The 23,853-nt window shown below is 53.1% G+C and overlaps 1 protein-coding gene across 2 annotated transcripts; it reads left to right on the forward strand.

Annotated features, from left to right (window-relative positions):
• Positions 1-35: 35 nt before the first annotated feature.
• CHEK1 (checkpoint kinase 1) lies at positions 36-9,455 on the forward strand. Of its 2 annotated transcripts, XM_058819158.1 has the most exons (12): positions 36-174; positions 739-962; positions 1,064-1,128; positions 2,459-2,528; positions 3,155-3,343; positions 5,395-5,499; positions 5,649-5,744; positions 5,814-5,922; positions 6,113-6,290; positions 8,553-8,684; positions 8,768-8,869; positions 9,248-9,455. In XM_058819158.1, exons 1-12 carry the CDS (start codon positions 110-112, stop codon positions 9,341-9,343), a joined length of 1,431 nt encoding a protein of 476 aa, XP_058675141.1. In that variant the 5' UTR covers positions 36-109; the 3' UTR covers positions 9,344-9,455. The 2 variants fall into 2 exon arrangements, with proteins under 2 accessions (XP_058675141.1, XP_058675140.1); XM_058819157.1 differs by having other exon boundaries at positions 5,649-5,922.
• Positions 9,456-23,853: the final 14,398 nt, after the last annotated feature.

The following is a 23,853-nucleotide window of genomic DNA, read 5'->3' on the forward strand; positions in this document are numbered from 1 at the left end:
GCGCGCAGGGCGGGGCGGGGCTCGCGGCGGTGGCGGGAAAGGGCGGCGTGGCCGGGCCGCTGCCGGGACCGGGACCGGGATCGCGGCCCCGAGCGGGCCCGGGGCGGGGATGGCGGTGCCCTTCGTGGAGGACTGGGACCTGGTGCAGACGCTGGGCGAAGGCGCCTACGGGGAGTGAGTGCGGCGGGGCCGGGGGGCGCGGGGTTGCTGCCGGCCGGGTCCGCCCCTTGCACGCCCCTGCCCTGCCCCTTGCGCGGCCCGGGCCCCGCCCTGCCCTTGCACGGCCCCTGTCCCTCTGCCCCCCGTGTGCCACTTGCACACCTCCTGTTTGTCCCTGCGTGGTTCTGCGTGGCCACTGCGTGCCCGCTGTTTGCTCCCCTCTTGGCCATCACACGCCGTGTGTGTGCCCAACAGCTCGCCCAGTCCGCGCTGCTCGCCCGTCGCATGCCCGCTGTTTGCCCCCTCGGGTCGTGGCACGTCCTCTGTGTGTCAGCTGCTCGCCCATCACACCCCCTTGCACCCCCGTGTGCCCATGGTGCGCCTCCCCGTGCCTGCATTCCCTGCCTGCTCCTGCCCGCACCATTTGCTGCCCATTCCCTGCCCGTTCCTTGCCTTCAGTGCCAATATTCCCTGCCTGCTGCCATCTCCACGGGCAGAACTTTCTCCCCGTTCCCTGCCTGCTGCCCGTCTCTGGGGGAAGCACTGCCGTGCCCACTCCCTGTTCCGTGCCCACCGCAGGGTGCAGCTGGCCGTGAACCGCCGCACCGAGGAGGCCGTGGCCGTGAAAATCGTGGACATGAAGCGCGCGGCCGAGTGCCCGGAGAACATCAAGAAGGAAATCTGCATCAACAAGATGCTGAGCCACGAGAACGTCGTCCGGTTCTACGGACACCGGCGGGAGGGCGCCACGCAGTACCTGTTCCTGGAGTACTGCCGCGGCGGGGAGCTCTTCGACCGCATCGGTGCGCACGGGGCACCGGGGATGTAGGGGCAGCGGGACATCCTAAATTGTCATCCCCACACGGCTCAGGGCTGCTCTTCCCTTCTTTTTCCCCACGTGCAGAGCCAGATGTCGGGATGCCAGAGCCGGAGGCACAGCGGTTCTTCCAGCAGCTGATTGCCGGCGTGGTGAGTGCTCAGCAGCGGCAGTGCCATGGGTGCCAGGCAATGCCACGGGTGCCAGCGGCGATTCCTGCACGGTGCTGACCCCCGACCCTTACCGTGATTCCTACACGGTGCTGACCCTTGCCATGATTCCCATATCACGCTGACCCTCTCATCCTTGCCATGATTCCTGCCCGGTGCTGATCCTTGCTGTGATTCCCACATCATAATGAACCCCTGACTCTTGCCTTGATTCCCACCTGGCACTGACTCCCTGACCCTTGCCGTGATTCCTACATGGTGCTGACCTTTGCCATGATTCCCACACCATGCTGACCCTCTGACCCCGGCCATGATTCCCACATGGCACTGACCCTTGCCATGATTCCTACACAGTACTGACCCTTGCCACGATTCCTACATGGTGCTGACCCTTGCCATGATTCCCACATCATGCTGACCCTCTGACCCTTGCCATGATTCCCACATCATACTGACCCCTTGATTCTTGCCACGATTCCCACACATTGCTGACCCTTGCCGTGATTCCTATATGATACTGACCCTTGCCATGATTCTCACATGGCACTGACCATTGCCGTGATTCCTACACAGTGCTGACCCTTGCCATGATTCCCACACCATGCTGACCCCTGACCCTTGCCATGATTCCCACATCATGCTGACCCTCTAACCCTTGCCATGATTCCAACACCATGCTGATCCTTGCCATGATTCTCACACAGCACTGACCCTTGCCATGATTCCCACATCATGCTGACCCTCTAACCCTTGCCATGATTCCAACACCATGCTGATCCTTGCCATGATTCTCACACAGCACTGACCCTTGCCATGATTCCCACACCATGCTGACCCTCTGACCCTTGCCATGATTCCTACACCATGCTGACCCCTTGACTCTTGCCGTGATTCCCACATGGCACTGATCCTTGCCATGATTCCCACTCACCACTGACCCTTGCCATGATTTCACATGGCACTGACCCCCTGACCCTTGCCATGATTCCCACTCACCACTGACCCTTGCCATGATTCCCACACCATGCTGACCCTCTGACCCTTGCCATGATTCCCACACCATGCTGACCCCTTGACTCTCGCTGTGATTCCCACACATTGCTGACCCTTGCCATAATTCCCACATGGCACTGATCATTGCTATGACTCCCACTCATCACTGACCATTGCCATGATTCCCACTCAGCACTGACCCTTGCTGTGATTTCACATGGTGCTGACCCCCTGACCCTTGCCAAGACTCTCACACCATGCTGACCCCCTGACCATTGCCACGATTCCCCTCAGCACTGACCCCTCCCCTGCTCCTCAGGTGTACCTGCACAGCATCGGCATCACCCACCGGGACCTGAAGCCGGAGAACCTGCTGCTGGACGAGCGAGGTGGGGGCAGGCAGGGCCAGGCGTGTCCCTCTCTGGCCTCCATTTAAGTTTTCTTAATTTGGGGTTTTCCATTTGAGTGTTCAATTTAACGCTTTAATTTGAATGCTTATATTTTGCATTTGATTTTTTAATGCAAGGGTCTAATTTTATTCTGAATTTAAATTTTACTTTACATTTTTCATTTAAATTTTTTACAATTTCTTTAGCTTTATTTCTTAATTTAAGCTTTTATTTGAATTTGCATTCTGATTTGAATTTCTTCTTTTAATTTTATTTGTATTTTAATTCAAATTTTCAGGTCAACTTTTAAACCTAGAACTGTAGAATCATAAGTTTAAATTCTAGTTTGAATTTCTTCTTTTAACACTATTTGTATTATAATTCAAATTTTTTAAGTTCAGCTTTTAGAGTTAGTAGTTTAAAATCTTAACTTGAATTTTCATTTTAAGCCTGTTTTCAATTCAAATTTGTAAACAAATTTTGAGTTTGAGTTTATAAGTAAAATTTTTACTTATGTTTTTATTTCAATTTGAACTTGCATTTTGAATTAATTTTGTTGGGGGCGTGGGTTAATTTTGAGTTTTGATTTGAAGTTTTAACTCGGCTTTGCTTCCGTTTGGGCCCAGACAACCTGAAGATCTCGGATTTCGGGCTGGCCACGGTGTTCCGGCACAACGGGCGGGAGCGGCTGCTGAACAAGATGTGCGGGACCCTGCCCTACGTGGCCCCTGAGCTGCTGCGGCGCCCCGAGTTCCGCGCCGAGCCCGTCGACGTCTGGGCCTGCGGCGTGGTGCTGACAGCCATGCTGGCCGGAGGTGGGCAGGGAGGGAGGGATGGGGGATGGATGGATGGATGGATGGAGGGATGGATGGATGGATGGATGGATGGAGGGATGGATGATGGATGGAGGGATGGATGGATGGATGGAGGGATGGATGATGGATGGAGGGATGGATGATGGATGGATGGATGGATGGATGGATGGATGGATGGATGGATGGATGGATGGAGGGATGGATGGATGAGAGATGGAGGGATGGATGGATGGATGAGGGATGGATGGATGGATGAGGGATGGATGGATGGATGGATGGATGGATGGATGGATGGATGGATGGATGAGGGATGGATGGTTGGATTTCACAGAGGGTGACCTGGTGCTGGTGGCCATGCTGGCTGGAGGTGAGGATGGATGGATGGATGGATGGATGGATGGATGGATGGATGGATGGATGGAATTCACAGAGGGTGATGTGCTGGTGGACATGCTGGCCGAGGTGGGAATGCTGGGATGGATGGATGGATGGATGGATGGATGGATGGATGGATGGATGAATGGATGAATGGATGGATGAGGGATGGATGGATGGATGGATGGATGGATGGATGGATGGATGGATGGAATTCACAGAGGGTGATCTGGTGCTGGTGGCCATGCTGGCCAAAGGTGGGAATGTTGGGATGTACAGAATTCACAAAGGGTGATGTGCTGATGGCCATGCTGGATGGAGGTAGGAATAGATGGAGTTCACAGAGGGTGATGTGCTGATGGCCAGAGGTGGGAATGTTAGGATGGATGGATGGATGGATGGATGGATGGATGGATGGAATTCACAAAGGATGATGTTGGGCTGGTGGCAGTGCTGGCCGGAGGTGGGGATGGATGGGAATGGATGGAATTCACAGAGGGTGATGTGCTGGTGGCCATGCTGGGATGGAGGTGGGAATCTTGGGATGGATGGAGGGAATTCACAGGGAGTGATGTGCTGGTGGCCATCCTGGCTGGAAGTGGGAATACTGGAATGTGCAGAATTCACAGAGGGTGATGTGCTGATGGCTGTACTGGCCAGAGGTGGGAATGCTGGGATGGATGGATGGATGGATGGATGGATGGATGGATGGATGGATGGAATTCACAGGGGGTGACCTGGTGCTGGTGGCCATGCTAGATGGAGGTGGGAATGTTGGAATGGATGGAATTCACAGAGGGTGCTGGCAGCCATGCTTGCCAGATATGGGAATGTTGGTAATCGATGGACTTCATAGAGGGTGATGTGCTGGTGGGCATGCTGGCCAGAGGTGGGAATGCTGAGATGGATGGATGGAATTCATAGAGGGTGATGTGCTGACAGCCATGCTGGCTGGAGATGGGAATGTTGGGATATACAGAATTCACAGAGGATGATGAGCTGATGGCCAGAGGTGGGAATGTTGGGATGGATGGATGGATGGATGGAATTCACAGGAGGTGGTAAATGGCCAGCAGAGGTGGGAACACTGGAATGCCTCTAGGAATGGATGGAATGCCTGTGACGTGTTCAGGGGGTGTGGGGGACATGCAGGGGTGGTGCAGAGGACATGGGGGAGTGTTTGTGGAATGTGCAGGGATGTATGTGTGGAATGCAGAAGGGGTGCATGGGTGAAGTGTGTGAGGGGAAGTGCCTGGAGTGCACCAGGGATGTAAGGGATGGGGCAGGGGTGCACATGAGATGGGAGGGGTGTGTGAAACAGAGATGGAGTGTGTGGGATCCATAAGGGAGATGGGAAATGCATGGAGGGGAATGTCTGGAATATCCATAGGGATGCATGGAGGACATAGAGGGCTGCAGAAGGGGAATGTATGTGATGTGTAGGGGGGTGTATGAGAGGCAGAGGGGAGGTATGGGAGGCATAGGAGGTGTTTGGGATGCATAGAGAGGTATGGGATGTGTGTGAGAAACCATGGGATGCACAGGGAGGTTTGGGATGCATGGGGAGCACACAGGATCCATGGCAGGGTCACCTGGCACACCACGTCCCCACAGTGCCACATGTGTGCCCAGGGGATTGTGGCACTGGGGGTGACAGCAGTGGGGTCTCCTGGCAGAGCTGCCTTGGGACCAGCCCAGCGACAGCTGCCAGGAATACAGTGACTGGAAGGAGAAGAAAACCTACCTCCCACCTTGGAAGAAGATTGATTCCGCTCCCTTGGGTAAGCACCCAGCAGCTCCCTAAATATGTCCATATATATATATATATATATATATATATATACACACACACAAATATATAGCTATATATACACACAAACACACACATATCCACACACCATATTGTGTTCCACCCCCTCGTCTCCCCCAGCACTGCTGCACAAGATCCTCACGGAGAGCCCCACGGCCAGGATCACCATTGCTGACATCCAGAAGGACCGGTGGTACAGCAGACCCCTCAAGAAGGGTAAGGGGCTGCGGGGGAGCGCGCTGCTGCCCCCGGATTTGGGGTCACCTGGTGTCCTGTCCTTTGCAGATGTCAAGCGGGCTCGGCTCTCCTCGGGGGGAGTCAGCGACTCCCCTGGAGGCTTCTCCAAGCACATCCGATCCGATACAGACTTCTCACCCGTGAAGGGAGCACTGGGGTGAGCCTCTGCTTCCCTCCACACGGGTTTGCAATTCCTCGCACGCCTCGGGGCCTTCCCGGCATTTTCTCCAGGAGGTGGTCGGGGTGGAAACCCCGCACAACCCCTGTGATCCTGCAGAATCCCATGCAGTTCCCACATCGGGCTCTGTCCAGCTCTCCTAACCCTTGTGTCCCCCCTTGCCTTGCAGTGAGGACAAGGCAAGCTATTCCACGTCTCAGCCGGAGCCCGGCACGGGCGGGATGCCCTGGGAGAGTGGCACGGGAAGCATCGACCAGCTGGTGCAGGGCTTCAGCTTCTCGCAGCCCGCCTGCCCCGAGCACATGCTGGTCAACAGCCAACTCCTGGGCACCCCAGGCTCCTCCCAGGTCAGGGGGCACCTGGCACCACCTGCGGCACCGGGGTGCTGCCTCGCCGTGCTTGGGATGCGGCTGGGCGAGGTTGATCCTCTTGGGATTTCACCTCGCGGCGTTTGGGGCGCAGCTCGGCATCGGCAGCGGTGTCAGCGTGCACCTGCAGTGGTTTGGGGGCTGCTCTCTGCTGCTTGGGCTGCAGCTTTGCCTGCTGGGGAACGTTGGAGCTGTAACTTTTTGTTGTTTATCACCTCAGGTGCGAGTTTGCAGGATTTGGGGCACAGCTTTTCGATATTTTCACTATCAGGGTGACACTTTGCCATTGCGTGGGATGCAAGTTTGCAGGAGTTGGGACACAGCTTTTCAGTATTTTCAGTATCAGGCTGACACTGCCATGGCTTTGAGGTGCAAGTTTGCAGGATTTTGGGCACAGTTTTTCAGTATTTTCAATATCAGGGTGACACTTTGCTATGGCCTGGGGTGCAAGTTTGCAGGATTGGGACACAGTTTTTCAGTATCTTCAGTATCAGGCTGACACTGCCATGCCTTGAGGTGCAAGTTTGCAGGATTTGGGGCACAGTTTTTCAATATTTTCAGTATCAGGGTGACACTTTGCTATGGCCTGGGGTGCAAGTTTGCAGGATTTGGGGCACAGATTTTCAGTATTTTTAGGATCAGGGTGACACTTTGCCTTGGCCTTGGTGTGTTTGGGGACAGCTTCACGTCCGATTTACAACACTGGGGTCCAACGTTGCATTGCATAAACTTTGCATCCATGAGGAGCAGCTTTGCCATATTTATAACATCAGGGAGCAGCTTGGCAATGTGTGGGGTGTGCCTTGGGGAGGTTCATCATCTTGGGGTGCAGCTCTGCAGCATTTGGGGGGCAGAGTCTCATCCAATTTACATCAGGATCCAGTGCTGCACCTTTTATACTACTGGGGTGCAGCTTTGCCTTAGATATCTAAGATTAGGAAGCAACTTTTTTTGTGTTTATAATATCAGGGAGCAACTGTTTGAGCTGTGGCTGTTGAATATTTACCACCTGAGGGTGTCAGGTGAAGGATTTAGGCTGCAAATTTGCAGTACTTTTAGTGTCACTTTGTCACTTTGCCAGGGATTTGAGGGGCAGTTTCACATCTGATTTACAGCACTGGGGCACAACATTGTGCTGTGTAAAATACTGGGGCGCAACTTTGCATCATAAATACCACATTAAAGAGCAACTTTACTGTGTATGGAATATCAGGGAGCAGCTTGACAAGGGTGGGATGCAGCTGTGAGTTTTATCATCTCGGGGTGCCACCTCCCAAGATTTGGGTTGCAAATGTGCATCATTTATGGCATCAGGGTGCACTTTGTGCTCTGTGGTGTTTGGGGAGCAACTTCACATCTGATTTACACTATCAGGGAGCAGCTTGGCAGTGTTGAGGTGCTGCTGGGCAAGGTTTGTCATCTCAGGATGGCATTTGAGGCACGATTTTACAGCATTTTGAGTAATAAAACACAGCTTTCCAGTTCCAGGGTACAGCTCTGCAGCATTTGAGAGGCACCTTCACATCCAATTTACAATATCAGGGTCCATCTTTATACTATTTATACCATTGGGACGCAACACTGCATCCTATGTGTGTCTTTAAAAGAGCATTTTATGATACCAGGGGCTGACTTTGCGCTGTTTGGGATGTGGCTGTGCTGTGTTTCTGCTCTTTGGGATGTGGCTGGGCAGGATTTCTGCTCTTTGGGATGTGGCTATGCTCTTTGGGACATGCCTGTGCAGCATTTCTGGTCTTTGGGATGTGGCTGTGCAGGATTTCTGCTCTTTGGGATGTGGCTGTGCTCTTTGGGACATGCCTGTGCAGCATTTCTGCTCTTTGGGATGTGGCTGTGCAGGATTTCTGCTCTTTGGGATATGGCTGTGCTGTGTTTCTGCTCTTTGGGATGTGGCTGTGCAGCATTTCTGCTCTTTGAGATGTGGCTGTGCTGTTTGGGATGTGCCTCTGCTCTTTGGGACATGATTGTGCAGCATTTCAGCTCTTTGGGATGTGGCTGTGCAGTATTTCTGCTCTTTGGGATGTGCCTCTGCTCTTTGGGACATGCTTGTGCAGCGTTTCTGCTCTTTGGGATGCGCTTGTTGCCTGGTGCCATCAGGGGGTGCAGCTTTCCAACATTTCCTCACCGAAAGCCAGGCTGTGTCAGAGCTGGGGCTGGAACCTGGTGGGATTTGGGACCCTTTGGCGGGGTTGCTGACCCCTGGAATGTTTTTTGGGGCGGCAGAGCCCGTGGCAGCGGCTGGTGAAGCGGATGACGCGGTTCTTCACCAAGCTGGACGCCGACGGCTCCTACCGCGCGCTGAAGGAGGTGTGTGAGAAGATGGGCTACGGCTGGAAGATGAGCTGCACCAACCAGGTGGGGGTCAGGGATAGAACTGGGGCTGGGACCCCTGTGCTGGGCCATCAGGGAATAATTTGAGACATTTCCCCCCTTTGCAGGTCACCATCTCGACCACAGACAGGAGGAACAACAAACTCATCTTCAAGGTGAACCTGGTGGAGATGGAGAGCAAGATTTTGGTGGATTTTCGCCTCTCCAAGGTGTGTGGGGGTCAGGGTGGGTGGTGAGGGCTGTATGGCAGGTGCAGGGGAGGTGGGTGCAGGGTGGGGGTGACCATGGGAGGTGGGTGCAGGGTTGGGGTGACCACGGGAGGTGGGTGCAGAGTGGGGGTGACCATGGGAGGTGGGTGCAGGGTTGGGGTGACCACGGGAGGTGGGTGCAGGGTGGGGTGACCATGGGAGGTGGGTGCAGGGTGGGGTGACCACAGGATGTGGGTGCAGGGTTGGGGTGACCATGGGAGGTGGGTGCAGGGTTGGGGTGACCACGGGAGGTGGGTGCAGGGTGGGGTGACCATGGGAGGTGGGTGCCAGGGGAGGGAGGGGTGCAGGACATGTCAGCCCCTGTCTCTCCCCACGCAGGGTGATGGCCTGGAGTTCAAGAGGCATTTCCTGAAGATCAAGGCCAAGCTCAGCGACATTGTCAGCACCCAGAAGGTCTGGCTGCCTGGCACCTGAGCCCTCACACGCCTTCTCTGCCTCTTCCTTCTCTTCCTCCACCTCCTCCTCCTCCTTTTCCTCCTGGCTGCACTCTGGCAGCAGCACGCAAATACTGTGAAGGTGTCTGGCCACCTGTTTTAGGTTTTGAAGTTTCAATAAAGCCCTGGGGGACACGAGGTGAGGCTGGTTGCTGCCAGGGGGAGTTACACGGGGTTGTTCACTCTGAAGCCTGCTGATGGCGCAGCTTTGCTCGGCCAGGGTAAATCCCACTGCGGGATCTGTGCCGAGCCCTAAACCCGCCCCAGGGGCTTGGGGCTGACCCCCCCGCCCCCCATTCCTGCCCTGTCTCAGGGCAGTGGCTGCCCTCATTTTCCAGCCTCTCTAATTGCTTTTGGGAAGGACTAACGAGCCCGAGAGCTGCCAGGGGTTGTTAGCGCTGGAGCGAGAGAGGAGAGCCAGAGATTAACCCCATCCCCCCCCAAAAAAGAGCATCCCCCAAAAAAACCCACCCCAAGGTGCAAACCCTGAGACATCACCACAATTCCTCCCTAAAGCTGCATCACTGTTTAATTACTGGGCTAAAAAAAAAAAGCATTTTTTAATTGTTTACCCCTTCTTAAATGATTATTTTTTTAAATATCCCTTTGCCCAGCCTTTTTGTTTCCCTGGTGGGAACCCCCCTTGGGCGAAGCAATTAGCGGCGATTTTTTAATTGCATATTTATATTGCAGCTGGGGAGCGAGACCCCGGCAGTGGGCGAGGGGAAGGCAGGAAGACGCCGCGCTCCGACCTTGTTTGCTTTTCAGCTGGGATTAAGCACTTTTAATTGTCCCAGAGATCACAGATTGCGGCCAGGGGGGATAATTAGGCTGAATACAGGGTTTTCTGGTTCATTCCCCCCAGGAATTTATATTTCTAAGGGCATGAAAAAGAAAATCTTTGGGAATGCCTCGGGAAGGGAGGGTTGTGGAGGGGTATGAGGCTGGACACAACTCGTTGCATGGGTGGGTATTGCTGTCAAAACAAATTAATTTTTCACCTGTTACCTGCTGTAAATGGGATGTTTTGGGGGGTCATGGGGTATTTTGGGGGGTCATGGACATGTCCCCTCCTCCCCAGGTTGCTTCAGGGGAGACTGGACACTGCCTGTGCTCCACTACGGTCTTGTGCATTAACCAAGCTCCATTCCCATGGGAATCATTTTCAACCCCAAGTTTTAGGCTCCTTTCGGTTTTTTAACTCCGTGGAGAGGATTATTTTCCTCTTCTGGGGTCTGTGGGGGAAACTCGAGGGGGATGAAAGGTTTGTGTTGCTCTGTGGCCGGGCGGGGGGGGCTGTGCTGAAAGCGCCCTTTGTGCGGCCCCGCCGGGGACCCGGCGCGCTCGGAGGCACCGGAGCGTGGCAAATCCCAAAACCAACAGCACGGCCAGGGCGGCCTGGGGGCTGCTGCCCCCTCCTCATCCCAAATTCATGGCTCTCCAGCGGGCACAGCGGGTTCTGCCAGCCCCCAGCTCCTGGCAGCATCCTGGGAGCGGAGTTGGGGATGCGGTGCTGGATGCAGGATGGAGGGTTCAGGGTTCACGGATGGGAATTTAGGATTTAGGACATGGAGGATGGAGGATTTAGGACATGGAGGATGGAGGATTTAGGATCTAGGTGTTGGTTGTGGGACAGAATTTGAGATGCAAATGCGGGACATAGGATTTGGGATGCAGGTTTAGGGTGTAGGTGCAGGAGGTGAAACAGAATTTATGATGCAGATATGGGACTTAGGCTGTGGATGCAGGATTTAGGATGTAGATTCAGGATGCAGAATAGAATATTTAGGATTTAGGGCACAAATGGAGAATGGGGGATGGAGAATTTAGGATCTAGGTGTTGGTTGTGGGACAGAATTTGAGATGCAAATGTGGGACATAGGATTTGGGATGGAGGTTTAGGGTGTAGACGCAGAATGCGAAACAGAATTTGTGATGCAGATATGGGACTTAGGCTGTGGATGCAGGATTTAGGATGTAGATTCAGGATGCAGAATAGAATATTTAGGATTTATTGCACAGATGGAGAATGGGGGATGGAGAATTTAGGATCTAGGTGTTGGTTGTGGGACAGAATTTGAGATTCAAATGTGGGACGTAGGATTTGGGATGTAGACACAGGATAGAGGGTTTAGGATATAGATGTGGGATGTGAAACAGAATTTATGATGTAGATATGGGACTTAGGATTTAGGCTGTGGATGCAGGGTTCAGGATGTAGATTCAGGATGCAGGATAGAGTATTTAGAATTTAGGGCACAGACGGAGAATGGGACATAGGATTTGGGATGGAGGTTTAGGGTGTAGGTGCAGGATGTGAAACGGAATTTATGATGCAGATATGGGACTCAGGATTTAGGCTGTGGATGCAGGGTTTCGGATGTAGATCCAGCATGCAGGGTAGAGTATTTAGGATTTAGACATGGTGTGCAGGATTTAGGGCACAGATGGAGAATGGGGGATGGAGGATTTAGGATCTAGGTGTTGGTTGTGGGACAGAATTTAGGATTTAAATGTGGGACGTAGGATTTAGACTGGAGGTTTAGGGTGTAGATGCAGGATGTGAAACAGAATTTGCGATGCAGATATGGGAGTCAGGATTTAGGATGTAGATCCAGGATGCAGGGTAGAGTGTTTAGGATTTAGACATGGGATTCAGGATTTGGGACATGGATGAAAAATGGATGGAGGATTTAGAATCTAGGTGTTGGTTGGTGGAACAGAATTTGGGATGCAGATATGGGACTTAGGATTTAGGCTATGGATGCAGGATTTAGGATGTAGATTCAGGATGCAGGATAGAGTATTTAGGATTTAGACATGGGATTGAGGGTTTAGGGCACAGATGGAGAATGGCGGATTGAAGATTTAGGATCTAGGTGTTGGTTGTGGGACAGAATTTGAGATTCAAATGTGGGACGTAATATTTAGACTGGAGGTTTAGAGTGTAGATGCAGGATGTGAAATGGAATTTATGATGCAGATATGGGACTCAGGATTTAGGCTGTGGATGCAGAATTTAGGATGTAGATTCAGGATGCAGAATAGAATATTTAGGATTTAGACATGGTGTGCAGCTGAGGATTTAGGATGTAGATGGTGTTGTAGGATTTGGATCATAGGTGCAGGTTTCAGGATGCAGATATAGAAAACAAGATTTAGGATGTAGATGTGGGACATGGGATTTGGGACATAGACACAGGATCTGGGACAGATCCCAAGACAACTTGGGATGCAGATATGGGACATAGGATTTAGGATGAAGATGCAAGACACAGGATGGAGGATCCAGGATGCAATTGTGGGATAGAAGGCTTAGGATGCAGATGTGGGATAGAGCTTTTAGGAGGTATGTGGAGACTTGGGATTTCAGCTGTAGATACAGGATGAAAGATTTAGGATGCAGATATGGAACACAGGATTTTGGACATAGATGCAGGATGGTGGCTGGATGATTTAGGATTTAAATGGGGACACAGGATTTAGTATGTAGGTGCAGGATGCAGGACAAAACACTTGGGATGCAAAAGTGGGACATAGGATTTGAGATGTAGGATTTGGGATGCAGGACTTAGAGATGTGGGATATAGGATTTAGGATGGTGGATGAAGGATTCACAATGTAGGTGCAGAATGCAGGATGGAGAACTTAGAATGGAGATGTGGGACGTAGAACTGGGGATATAAATGCAGGATAGAGAATTTAGGATGCAGGTGGGGGACAGAGGACGCAGGACACAGAATGGAGAAGGCAGGATGCAGGTCTGGAATGGAATATTTGGAATGTAAATGGGGACATGGGATTTAGGATGTAAAGACAGGATGAAGGATTTAGGATGCAGATGTAGGACATAAGATCCAGGACAGAGATGCAGGATGGGGGACCGAGGATTTAGGATGTAGATGCAGAACACAGGATGGAGGATTCAGGATGCAGATGGGACACACAGAATTTGGGATGCAGATACAGAGTGCCAGATGTAGGGCACAGAAGGGAGCATTTAGGATGTGGGTTGCAGGATTCAGGATGCAGACAGGAATTTAGGAAACAGATTGAGAATTTAGGATGTAGACACAGGTTCCCAGATGCAGGATGGAGCATTTAGGAGGCAGATGCAGCTTTCCAGACACAGAACATGTGACATGGATGCAGGACACAGGAGAGGGGCTGCAGATGTGGGATGCAGGACAGGGGACATGGGATGGAAGGGCAGATGCAGAATATGGGATGCAGGTACAGAATGTGGGGTACAGCAGTAGAATTTGGGATGCAGAGGTGGGATACAGGACAGGTGGTAAGGGACATGGAATATAAAATACAGATGAAGGATGGGCATGGGTTGCAGAGGAGGAATTTGGGATTGGAGGTGGGATGCAGGACACAGGAGATGGGATGTGGATGCAGGACATGGAATGCAGGACTGGGATTTAGGGTGCAGATACGGGATGGAGGTGCAGGACATGGAATGCTCCAGCACAGAGCACCAGAGCTCAGCCCCAGCTCTGCACAGGGACTTTGCAGCACCCCTGGAGATGGGGAGTGCGTGCAAGGAGCCGGGAAACGCAAACTTCCAAGGCAAAAATTATCACTTTCCAAGCCCGTGCAGACATTCTGCAACTCGTCCCCCATCTGGGAGGCAGATCCTGGCCTTTGGCCACATCTGCCTGCCAGATGTGCTGGGGAGGGGAACAGAGCCCCCGTGGATGGGAAAGCTCCCCACTCCCCTGTGGGCAGGCCAGGTTGGGAATGCAGCTCCACCATTCACACCTGCTCTGGAGAAACGCCTGGATGAGACCAGGAGCAGTGGGGAAAGAAGGGCTGGATGGGACCATTCCAGCCTCACAAACGGTTTTCATTCAATTCAGTTTTTGTCCTGGGGCTGGGGGAGCAGGCAACGACACACAGCCAGGGTGCAGCCATAGGGGACAGCCCAGTATGGCCCAGTGTGCCCCAGTAAGAACCTGGGCTGAACTTACCCAGGGCCCTGGGTGAGGTGGGGTGGGAGCTCCTGGTGAGGCCAAGTGGACCTGCAGGGGTTGTTGGTGCCCTTGGGATCCAGGCAGTGGGATGGGGATGTGGGGTGGAGAATATGTGGGAATATGTGGAATGCAAACACAGAGTTTGGGGTGTAGGTGTGGGAAGGGGGGCTGGATGCAGGTGCAGATGGAGGATGTGGGATGGATCCTGCACATGCAGGACACGGTGCAGATGCAGGATCTGAGATGTAGATCTGGCATGCGAGATTTGGGATGCAGAGTGCAGGATGCAAGAAGTGGGATGCATAGGGCAGGATGTGGGATGAGAGGTTCAGGTGCAGGGTGTGGAATGCAGGGCACAGGGTACAGCTGCAGGATTTGGGATGCAGGATGCACCCTAAATCCCAGTCCTGCGTTCCATGTCCTGCATCCACATCCCATCTCCTGTGTCCTGTATCCCACCTCTGCATCCCAAATTCTACTTCTGTACCCCACATTCTGTTCCTGCATCCCATATTCTGCAGGATGTAAGAAGTGGGATGGATAGGGCAGGATGTGGGATGAGAGGTTCATATGCAGGGTGTGGAATGCAGGGCACAGGGTACAGATGTAGGATTTGGGATGCAGGGTGCAGCTGCAGGGTGTGAGAAGTGGGATGTAGGGTGAGGGATGAAGAGTGCAGATGCAGGACATGGAGTGCAGGGCTGAGGGTGCAGATGAAGGATTTGGGATGCAGGGTGCAGATGCAGGATGAGGTGTAGGGTGAGGGATGAAGAGTGCAGATGCAGGACATGGAGTGCAGGGCTGAGGGTGCAGATGAAGGATTTGGGATGCAGGAGGCAGCCACAGGATGCTGATCCAGGGAATGGGTGTGGGATGCAAAAGCAGGATGCAGTTGGAGGGTGCAGCTCTAGGATAGAAGGAATGGAATGCAGAATGGTGCAGGATGTAGATGCTGGATTCAGGATGGAGGTGTGGGGTACAAATAAAACTCCAGGATGGTGATGCACCACCTCAAGCAGAGAAGAATGGTGGAAGCATTTCCCCTCTGATTATTAGGGGCAAATGAGAGAATTTCCCAATAACATCAGCTTTTTGGGGACTGGAAATCCAGTAGGATTCCAGAAGATTTTTATTTTCTGAACTGCCCCCATCAGCTCGGTGTCTCCAGGAGAGAAACATTTATTTAGGAAAAAAATCCTAAAGCTGGAGCAATTCCATCTGAAGACACCCAAATCCAGCATTTCCCTCCTCTCTCCTCAGCATTTCCCACTGTGGAGGTGCCTGAGGGGCTGCATTTGTTGGATTTTTAACCCAGGAGATGTTTTAGCTCTTGCAAAAGCATCGCAGCAGCCTCGGGAATGCCGCCACATTAATAAAAGCAAAAATGCAGAGGAGTCTGTTAAGGAAACTCCTGCAAAAATCCTTTCCAGAAACATCGTGGGCAACATTAGCTCTTGGTCTGAGCTTTTTTCCCCTGCTTTATTTCATTGGGAAAATGAGTTTTGGAGGTCATCACGTGCCCAGAGGATGGTGCAAGGTGGGTTTTGGCAGCAGGTTTGGCCCCCAGATCCTCCTATCAGTATCAGGGAGGGGGTTTGTGGGGAAAAACCTGGAATTTACAGCTTAAAATTGGAATTTTCAGGTTAAAAGCTACAGCAATCACCCTGAATTGAGGATTGGCACTGTGGATGCAGCCTGGCAGTGGTGCCAGGGACACGGTGAGGCCCCAGCTGTGCCTCTTGCCTGGCAGGCAGGAGAGGGAGAAAAATGCTTTAAAAAGGTAAAAAAAAAAAAAGCTCCAAAGCAGAAGGCTGAGGTCATTTTCTTGGCGAGGAAGTCGGCTCCTTCCAAATGCCTCCGGGTCGGGTTTAATATCAGCAGAAACATTCTTGGGTAGGGTGGGGAGAAAGTGCTGCTCTCACCATCGAAAGCAGAGCCCTCAAACCCCCAAATGCCCCTGGGAAAAAACCCCCAAACATCCTAAAACCCCCAAAATCAGTTCCCCAACCCCCAGACTGCTTGTTTGGAACCTCTAGGTGTGGAGTAAATGAGTATTGGGGTGGAGAGGTGTGAAAACAGCTCATGGAGGAGGGGAAAATTCCCCCTGGGAGCCAAGATCTGAATCTTTAAAGTGGCTTTTGAGCATCATTTGGCCACTGCTGGGATTTTTGGGATGTGGAGAGGAGGAAAATGAGGGGATCTGGCAGAGAAAATGCCATTTTCCCCATTGTCCTGGAGAGTTTTATCATCACTTCAATCCCTGCTTGATTTAGCATCATCTCAGCAGGCTCAGCACCCAGCAACACCCCCTGGGGCCAAGGGACCTGCGTGCGAGGAATATCCTGCTGGAAAATACATCAAAAAGGAGGGGGAAAATTAAATGGATTTCATCTGCTCTGCTCTGCTCTCAGAGGGCTGCCTGAGAAGCTCAGGGGCTGCCAGTGCCTTGTGCGAGCCCTGGGCCGCCCTGCGGAGCTGTTGTGGCTTTTCCAGGGATTTTACACATTAGGAGGGGGTGGTTGGACCGTGTTTGTTTTGCTAAACCTCACCAAAACCCAAACCAGAGCTCGGAGGCAGGAGGAGGAGGAGGCGGGAGATGCAGGGAAAAGTTATTAAAAAATAGGGGCAAAACAAAAAACAGGAGCTGAAGGGGGGGAATGAGTTTGGGATTGCAGCAGAGCAGGGATGTGGCAGTGGGAGAGAGGCAGGGGGTGGCAGGGATGTGGCACTGGCAGGGATGTGTGGGTGGCAGGGATGCTGCACTTTGCTGGGGATGTGCATCCCACCAAAACCAAGATGGGAAAAAATTCCCCAGGAGAATTGGGAGGATAAGAAGCACCAGGAGGGCTCTGATCCCACTGGGAGGGAAGCTGTGAGGCAATGCTCTGGCATGGAAGGGGATTTTCCTTGCTTGCACATTCCTCCCATCAGCACCAGGAGCAGTCCCAGGTCGGCTGGATCTCCTCATGGGTCTGGCCCCGGTGCTGCAGCCCCACAGCCCCTTGCTCCTTAATCTCAGGGCTTTCTCCCTGATCCCTTTGCTCTGTGCTCTCTGCAATCCCTCCTGTCCTGCTCATGACATTCCAGAGCAGCCCCTCCCAAGATTTTCCCCATCCCAGCACCCAGAGCTTCCCCTTTGGCCTTTTCTAGGGACAGGGCTGCTCCAGGCTGCCCTCGGGTGCAGGGTTTGGGGTGGCTCCACGGGGCTGCTCCAACTTCAGGCAGTGCTGGGCAGACCCAGCAGCATTTCCTCTCCTGGGAAAAGGTCTGGGAAATGTTGCAGGAATGCAGAGGGGTTTGTGGGATGCAGGGATGCAGCACACAGGGATGTTTATGGGATGCAGGGATGCAGCAGCACACAGGGATGTTTATAAGATGCAGAGATGCTGACCATGCCCAGGGATGTTTATGGGATGCAGCAGCACACAGGGATGCTGGCCGTGCCCAGAGATGTTTATAGGATGCAGGGATGCAGCTCACAGGGATGCTGGCAATGCCCAGAGATGTTTAAGGGATGCAGCAGCACACAGGGATCTTTATGGGATGCAGGGATGCACCCAGGGATGCTGGCAATGCACAGGGACATTTATGGGATGCAGGGGTCGAGCAGCACACAGGGATGTTGACAAGGCACAGAGATGTTTATGGGATGCAGCAGCACAGGGATGTTTATGGGATACGGGGATGCAGCAGAACACAGGGACCTGGCAATGTATGGGGATGTTTTTGGGATGCAGCACACAGGGATGCTGGCAATGCCCAGGAATGTTTATGGGATGCAGGGATGCAGTAGCACACAGGGATGCTGGCAATGCCCAGGGATGTTTAATTTATGGGATGCAGGGATGCAGTAGCACACAGGGATGCTGGCAATGCCCAGGGATGTTTAATTTATGGGATGCAGGGGTGCAGCAGCACAGGGATATTTATGGGATGCAGGGATGCAGCAGCACACAGGGATGCTGGTAATGCCCTGGGATGTTTATGGGATGCAGGGATGCAGCTCACAGGGATGTGGCAATGCACGGGGATGTTTATGGGATACAGCAGCACACAGGGATGCTGGCCATGCACAGGGATGTCTGCAGCATCCAGGGCTGTTCGCAGCAGTGTGCAGGGATGCTGCAGCACACAGGAACATTCAGGCTGTGTGGGATGCCAGCAGCACACAGGGACACTGGCTGTGCACAGTGTGACACAGTGTGATACTTGCAGCACGGAGGCATGCACGGAGCCACTTTAAGGAACACCTGCAGCAGCTTTCAGGCCTTCCATGCCTCAGTTTCCCCTTGCTGGAGCAGGGCTGTTGGTGTGTCCGTGCTGTGCCCGCCTGGCTGTCAGCTCCATGCTTGGCCAGCAGCCAGGGCAGGGCTGGGGCTGCTGCTCGCCAGATGTGATAAGGAAAGGTTTGGCCCAGGCTGGAAAAAAGAGACAAAAAGAAGAGAGGGGTAAAAAAAAAAAAAAAAAAAAAAAAAAAAAAAAAAAAGGGAAAATAAAAAAAGCAAAAGCAAAGCAAAATTCCTTAGCAAATCAAAGCAAAATGCTTGCACACGGCCTTGCATGCAGCCATCCGTCTTGATAAGGGGCTCTGGGGAGGACGAGGAGGTGGAGGAGAAGGAGGCAAGCTGACACTGGGAACCTGACAGCAATCCCATTTCATGGCAAAAACCCTGCCAGGTTTCCCACTGCCAGCTGGGGAGGGGCCCAGACCTGGCGTGCCTCAGTTTCCCCACTGCATGCCCGCACTGAGGTGTGGCAAAGGGGTTAAAACTGCCTGGGAGGGGTTAAAAGGGGCGATTTCTGACGGGTTTTATCCAAAACATATGTTTTCACCACTATTCCAGTTATCTGGGATATTTCCTGCGTGTTTGCTCCTATGGCAACCGGCCCAGCATGAAAGACCCATTTACTGGGCCCGGGGATAAGGAGCAGCCATATGGTGTCAATTTGGAGGGAGCTCCATCCCCTCCACCCGGCCCTGGTTCTCCCTCCACCACGGCCTTGGCCCCTCCAGGGGCATCCACCAAGGGCTGGGTCCAGCTGGGGCTGGGAATGGGCACCATCAGCAAGGTGAGGTGGTGGGTTGGGTTTTGGGGAGCTCAGAGGAGGTGGAGATTGGCTGCAGCAGTGGCCTGGAATCCTTCAGGAGATAGGGATGAAGTGAAGGCACCAGCAGCAGTGACCTGGGATCCTTCAGGAGATAAAGATGGAGTGAAGGCACCTGCAGCACCCACATGAGATCCTTTAGGAGACAGGGATGGAGTGAAGGTACCTGCAGCAGTGACCTGGGATCCTTCAGGAGACAGGGATGGAGTAAAGGCACCTGAGATCCTTCAGGAGACAGACATGGAGGGGAGGTACCTGCAGCACCCTCCGAGATCCTTCAGGAGGCAGGGATGGAGTAAAGGCAGCAGCAGCAGTGACCTGAGACCTTTCAGGACACAGAGATGGAGTGAAGGTACCAGCAGCACCCATCTGAGACCCTTCAGGAGACAGGGATGGAGTGAAGGTATCAGCAATGACCTGAGATCCTTCAGGAGACAGGGATGAAGGCACCAGCAGCACCCCCTGAGATCCTTCAGGAGACAGAGGTGGAATGAAGGAACCAGCAGCAGTGACCTGAGATCCTTCAGGACACGGGGATGGAGACAGGAGACCCACAATGCGGATCTGGGATCCACCAGGAAGATAAGGATGGAGAAAACCTCCCTGCAACACTGACCTCCATCCAGAGAGAAGGTTGAGGACAAACTGCCTGAACTGTGGGCCCAAGGTCTGCCCAGGAGACAGACCAGGCTGCAGAGAGCCTCCAGCAGGGCTCATTCCAGCCTGGCCTGGGGCAGGCAGGTGCTGGAGAGGTCACGGGCCACAGAACCTTTTATCACCCTCAGAACCCTCAGGAGGGGTGCAGGGGCTCTGTCCCACCCCAGCATCTGGGTTCTTCCCAGAGATACCCCCAGTGCCCCGGGAAACCCAACAGTCACTGCATGGGGATGTTCTTGCTCCTTCCTAAACACTCAGGCAATTTTTGGCACCAAACTAATTCCATGGAGTTAAATGACCAAAATACAGGAAAATGAGGCCAAATCATCTTCTAGTCTGCTGAAAAAAAAAAAAAAAAGGTAAAAAAAAGAATTATTTTCTAATAATTCTAATTTACTTTTGTTGCCAGTGGGTGTTTGCTGCAGGGGAGATGATAAAGCTGGGCAGGACCAGGCACGGCGTGGGACAGGGGATTTTGGGAATGATTCACTCCCAAAGCCTCCTGCAGAGGTATTTCTGATGAAAAAAAAAAAAAAGAAAAAGCCAAAATAGATTAGTTGAGGCTTTTTAAAAGAAAAATAGAGGTTTTACAGAAGTGACCCTTCCCACCAACCTCCCCAATTTTCTTTTTAATAAGGAATAAAAAGCCTTTCAGCCAAAAAAAACCCTTTGCTATAAAAACGTGTGTTTGGGTCAAAAAGCCAGTTTTCACTGGGGGGAAAATAAACCAACAAAACCCCCCTGACCAATGCATGAAGAGATGGGTTGGCAAATCTCACAGGGACATACAGCTTCTTTAGAGGCAACATCTCATCTCTTCTCTCTTCTCTTCGTCCTCCTCATCCTTTAGTCCTTCTCCTCTTTCCCTCTCCTGTTGTCTCATCTTGTTTCTTCTATCCTCCTCATTTTCATCTTGTCTCTCCTCATCTTCTCTTCCCAGGTGATTGTTTTCATGTGTGCTCCATCCCAACACCCCTCCAGCCTTTGTCCCCTGTTCTTTATCCACTCCCTTGGAGTGGAAATCCTGGGATTCTCCACTCACACACATTGCCTGCCACGCTGCACATTCAGCAGCTGATGCCACGTGCACTGCCAAGGCTGGGGGGCACCAGGCTGGCACCAGCTGTCCCCTTCCCAAAAAGGACCCAAACCTTCCCTCAATGGAGATCACTGGATGCCAAAGGGCATTGGAGTGTTGGGCTGGCCCTGTGGAGAGACACAGGGACACAGGGCCATGTCTCTGGGACAAGGGACAGGGACACAGGGCCATGTCTCTGGGACAGGGACACAGGGCCATGTCTCCGGGACATGGGACTGAGACAAGGCACCTGCTGGGATCTGGGCCAGGGTGAAGGGACAAGGACAAGGTGATGGGGACTGGGACATACTCATGGGGACAGGGAGAGATGATGGGGACTGGGATGATGTGATTTGGACAATGTACTTGCTGGGGCCAGGAGATGGGAACAGGAAGGAGGTGCCTGCCATGATGATGAGAACCAGGACAAGGAAGCTGCTGAGGGTGTGGAGGTGGGAACAGGGATCAGGCACAGCCAGGGACAGAATCCAGGGGACCACAAGAAGGAACCCAGCGGAGCCCAGCATGGCCTTGGGGAGCATCTCCCAGCCTCAGTGCCTCTGCCCTGGCCCTGAGCTCTGCACCCAGCCCTCAGTGGTGCAGGCGAGCACGGGGGGCTCGGCATGGCTCCCCATAATCCCACAGCAGTGCAGGTGAGCACGGGGGCTCGGCATGGCTCCCCCCGAGCCCTCAGCAATGCAGGCGAGCACGGGGGCCCGGCATGGCTCCCCATAATCCCACAGCAATGCAGGCGAGCACGGGGGCTCGGCATGGCTCCCCCCGAGCCCTCAGCAATGCAGGCGAGTACGGGGGCCCGGCATGGCTCCCCATAATCCCACAGCAATGCAGGCGAGCACGGGGGGCTCGGCATGGCTCCCCTCGAGCCCTCAGCAGTGCAGGCGAGCACGGGGGCCCGGTATGGCTCCCCCCGATCCCTCAGCAGTGCGGGCGAGCACAGGGGGCTCCCCCTAAACCCTCAGCAGTGGAGGCGAGCACGGGGGCTCGGCATGGCTCCCCCCAAGCCCTCAGCAGCGCAGGCGAGCACGGGGCCCCGGCGTGGCTCCCCCCGGGCGGCGGCGCTGCCGATCGGCTCCGCGGGGCCGGGAGCGCCGAGCGCGGGCAGCGGGCGCTCGGAGCCGGGGCCTCACTCCCACGAGCGGATGAAAGGCTCCCTGTCCAAGCGGCATTAGACGCGCTGCGAAGCCTCATTCCCGATCGGTCACGCTCCGAGGCGCAGCTGCAAAACCCCCTCCGGGAGCCCGGGATGCTCCGGGGGCTTTGTTCGGAGCAGCCCCGCTTCCCGGGGAACCGTGACAAGACGATGGGGATTACGGGGCAGGAGAAATGAAATAAAATAAAACCCAACCTCGCTGGGACCACGCTGGCTGGGCGGAAAAACAAAGGGGACCCGCAAATTCCCCCGTGCTCCTGCCAGGAATGATGGCCCCACCTGGGCGGGGGGAAGGGGCACGGAGAGGGCTTGAGGATTCCCAATGAGGGAGGGTGGATTTTGGGGGTGTTCCCCCCATTTCTGCTCCCAAATCCCAGCACTGAGCAAGCTAGGAATAGGAAGAAAAACTTGCAGGCAAGTAAACCTTATGAGAAGGGGAAACCTTGCATGGAGGGAAAGCTTGTGAGGAAGGAAACTTCACAAGGAGGAAAACCTACAAGGAGATAAAGCCTTGAAAGGAAGGAAACTTCCAAGGAAGAAAACCTTGCAAACAGGAAAACTTGCAAGGAGATAAAGCCTCAAAAGGAAGGAAACCTCCAAGGAAGAAAATCTTGCAAACAGGAAAACTTTCAAGGAAGTAAAACCTTGAAAGGAAGAAAACCTTGCAAGGAGGTAAAGCCTTGAAAGGAAAGAAACCTCCAAGGAAGAAAACCTTTCAGAGAGGAAAACTTTACATGGAGAATAAACTTTGGGTGGGGGAAAACATCACAAAGAAGGAAAATCTCGCAAGGAAATAAAATCTTGCAATGAGGAAACCCTTCGGCAAGGAAGGAGATCTTGCAAGGAAGGAAATACTTGAAGGAGGAAATAATTTCAAGGTAGGAAACTCAGTGTAGGAAAAGCCTTGTAGGGAGGAAAATTTTACAAGGAAAACCTTTGACAAGGAAGAAAATCATGCAAGAAGGAAAACCTTGAAGGAGAAAAGCCTCCCAAGGAAGGAAACCTCACAGGTTTGGAGGAAGAGAGCAGGTTGAAGGAGAGGTTCAGCACCTTCCTTCTGGGAGCAGCCCGGTCCCTCCTGGCACAGGGCCCGGCACGGTTTGGCTGAAGTTAATTGGGTTAGTGAGCGGCTAAAGGGCGTAGCTTGTCCGGGCGCCTGCTCCCTAATGAGCATCTCATTTGAATCTATGCAAAATAGCAGGGAGCATGGAGACATGCTAATTAAAGTGATTGCTGTTCGCTAATTAAGCAGCAATTCTCCTGCCCAAGAGAGTATTCTCATGCAAATGCGCTCAAGGAGGGGAAAACATCGCCCCAAAAATTGTACAGGGAGAAATTGCGATTTGGCACGGCCCCCGGTCTGCAAAACACCTTCATTATAATCCTCATTTTGAGTGTTTTTATCCCAAAAAACCATACTTGGCTCTCTTCTGTGCTGAGAACAATCCTGAAGCCTTCATCTTTTCCAGTGGCTGCCATAAATCAAGTCATTTAACTCC

This window comes from Ammospiza caudacuta, chromosome 23, assembly GCF_027887145.1.
Source record: "Ammospiza caudacuta isolate bAmmCau1 chromosome 23, bAmmCau1.pri, whole genome shotgun sequence".
NCBI lineage: Eukaryota > Metazoa > Chordata > Aves > Passeriformes > Passerellidae > Ammospiza > Ammospiza caudacuta.

Bases quoted from the DNA above. Each gene is read 5' to 3' on its own strand.
- CHEK1 (XM_058819157.1), top strand. From the start codon at position 110: ATGGCGGTGCCCTTCGTGGAGGACTGGGACCTGGTGCAGACGCTGGGC. The intron at 1,129-2,458 runs GTGAGTGCTCAG...CCTGCTCCTCAG, and splicing joins AGCAGCTGATTGCCGGCGTG to GTGTACCTGCACAGCATCGG. The intron at 3,344-5,394 runs GTGGGCAGGGAG...GTCTCCTGGCAG, and splicing joins GACAGCCATGCTGGCCGGAG to AGCTGCCTTGGGACCAGCCC.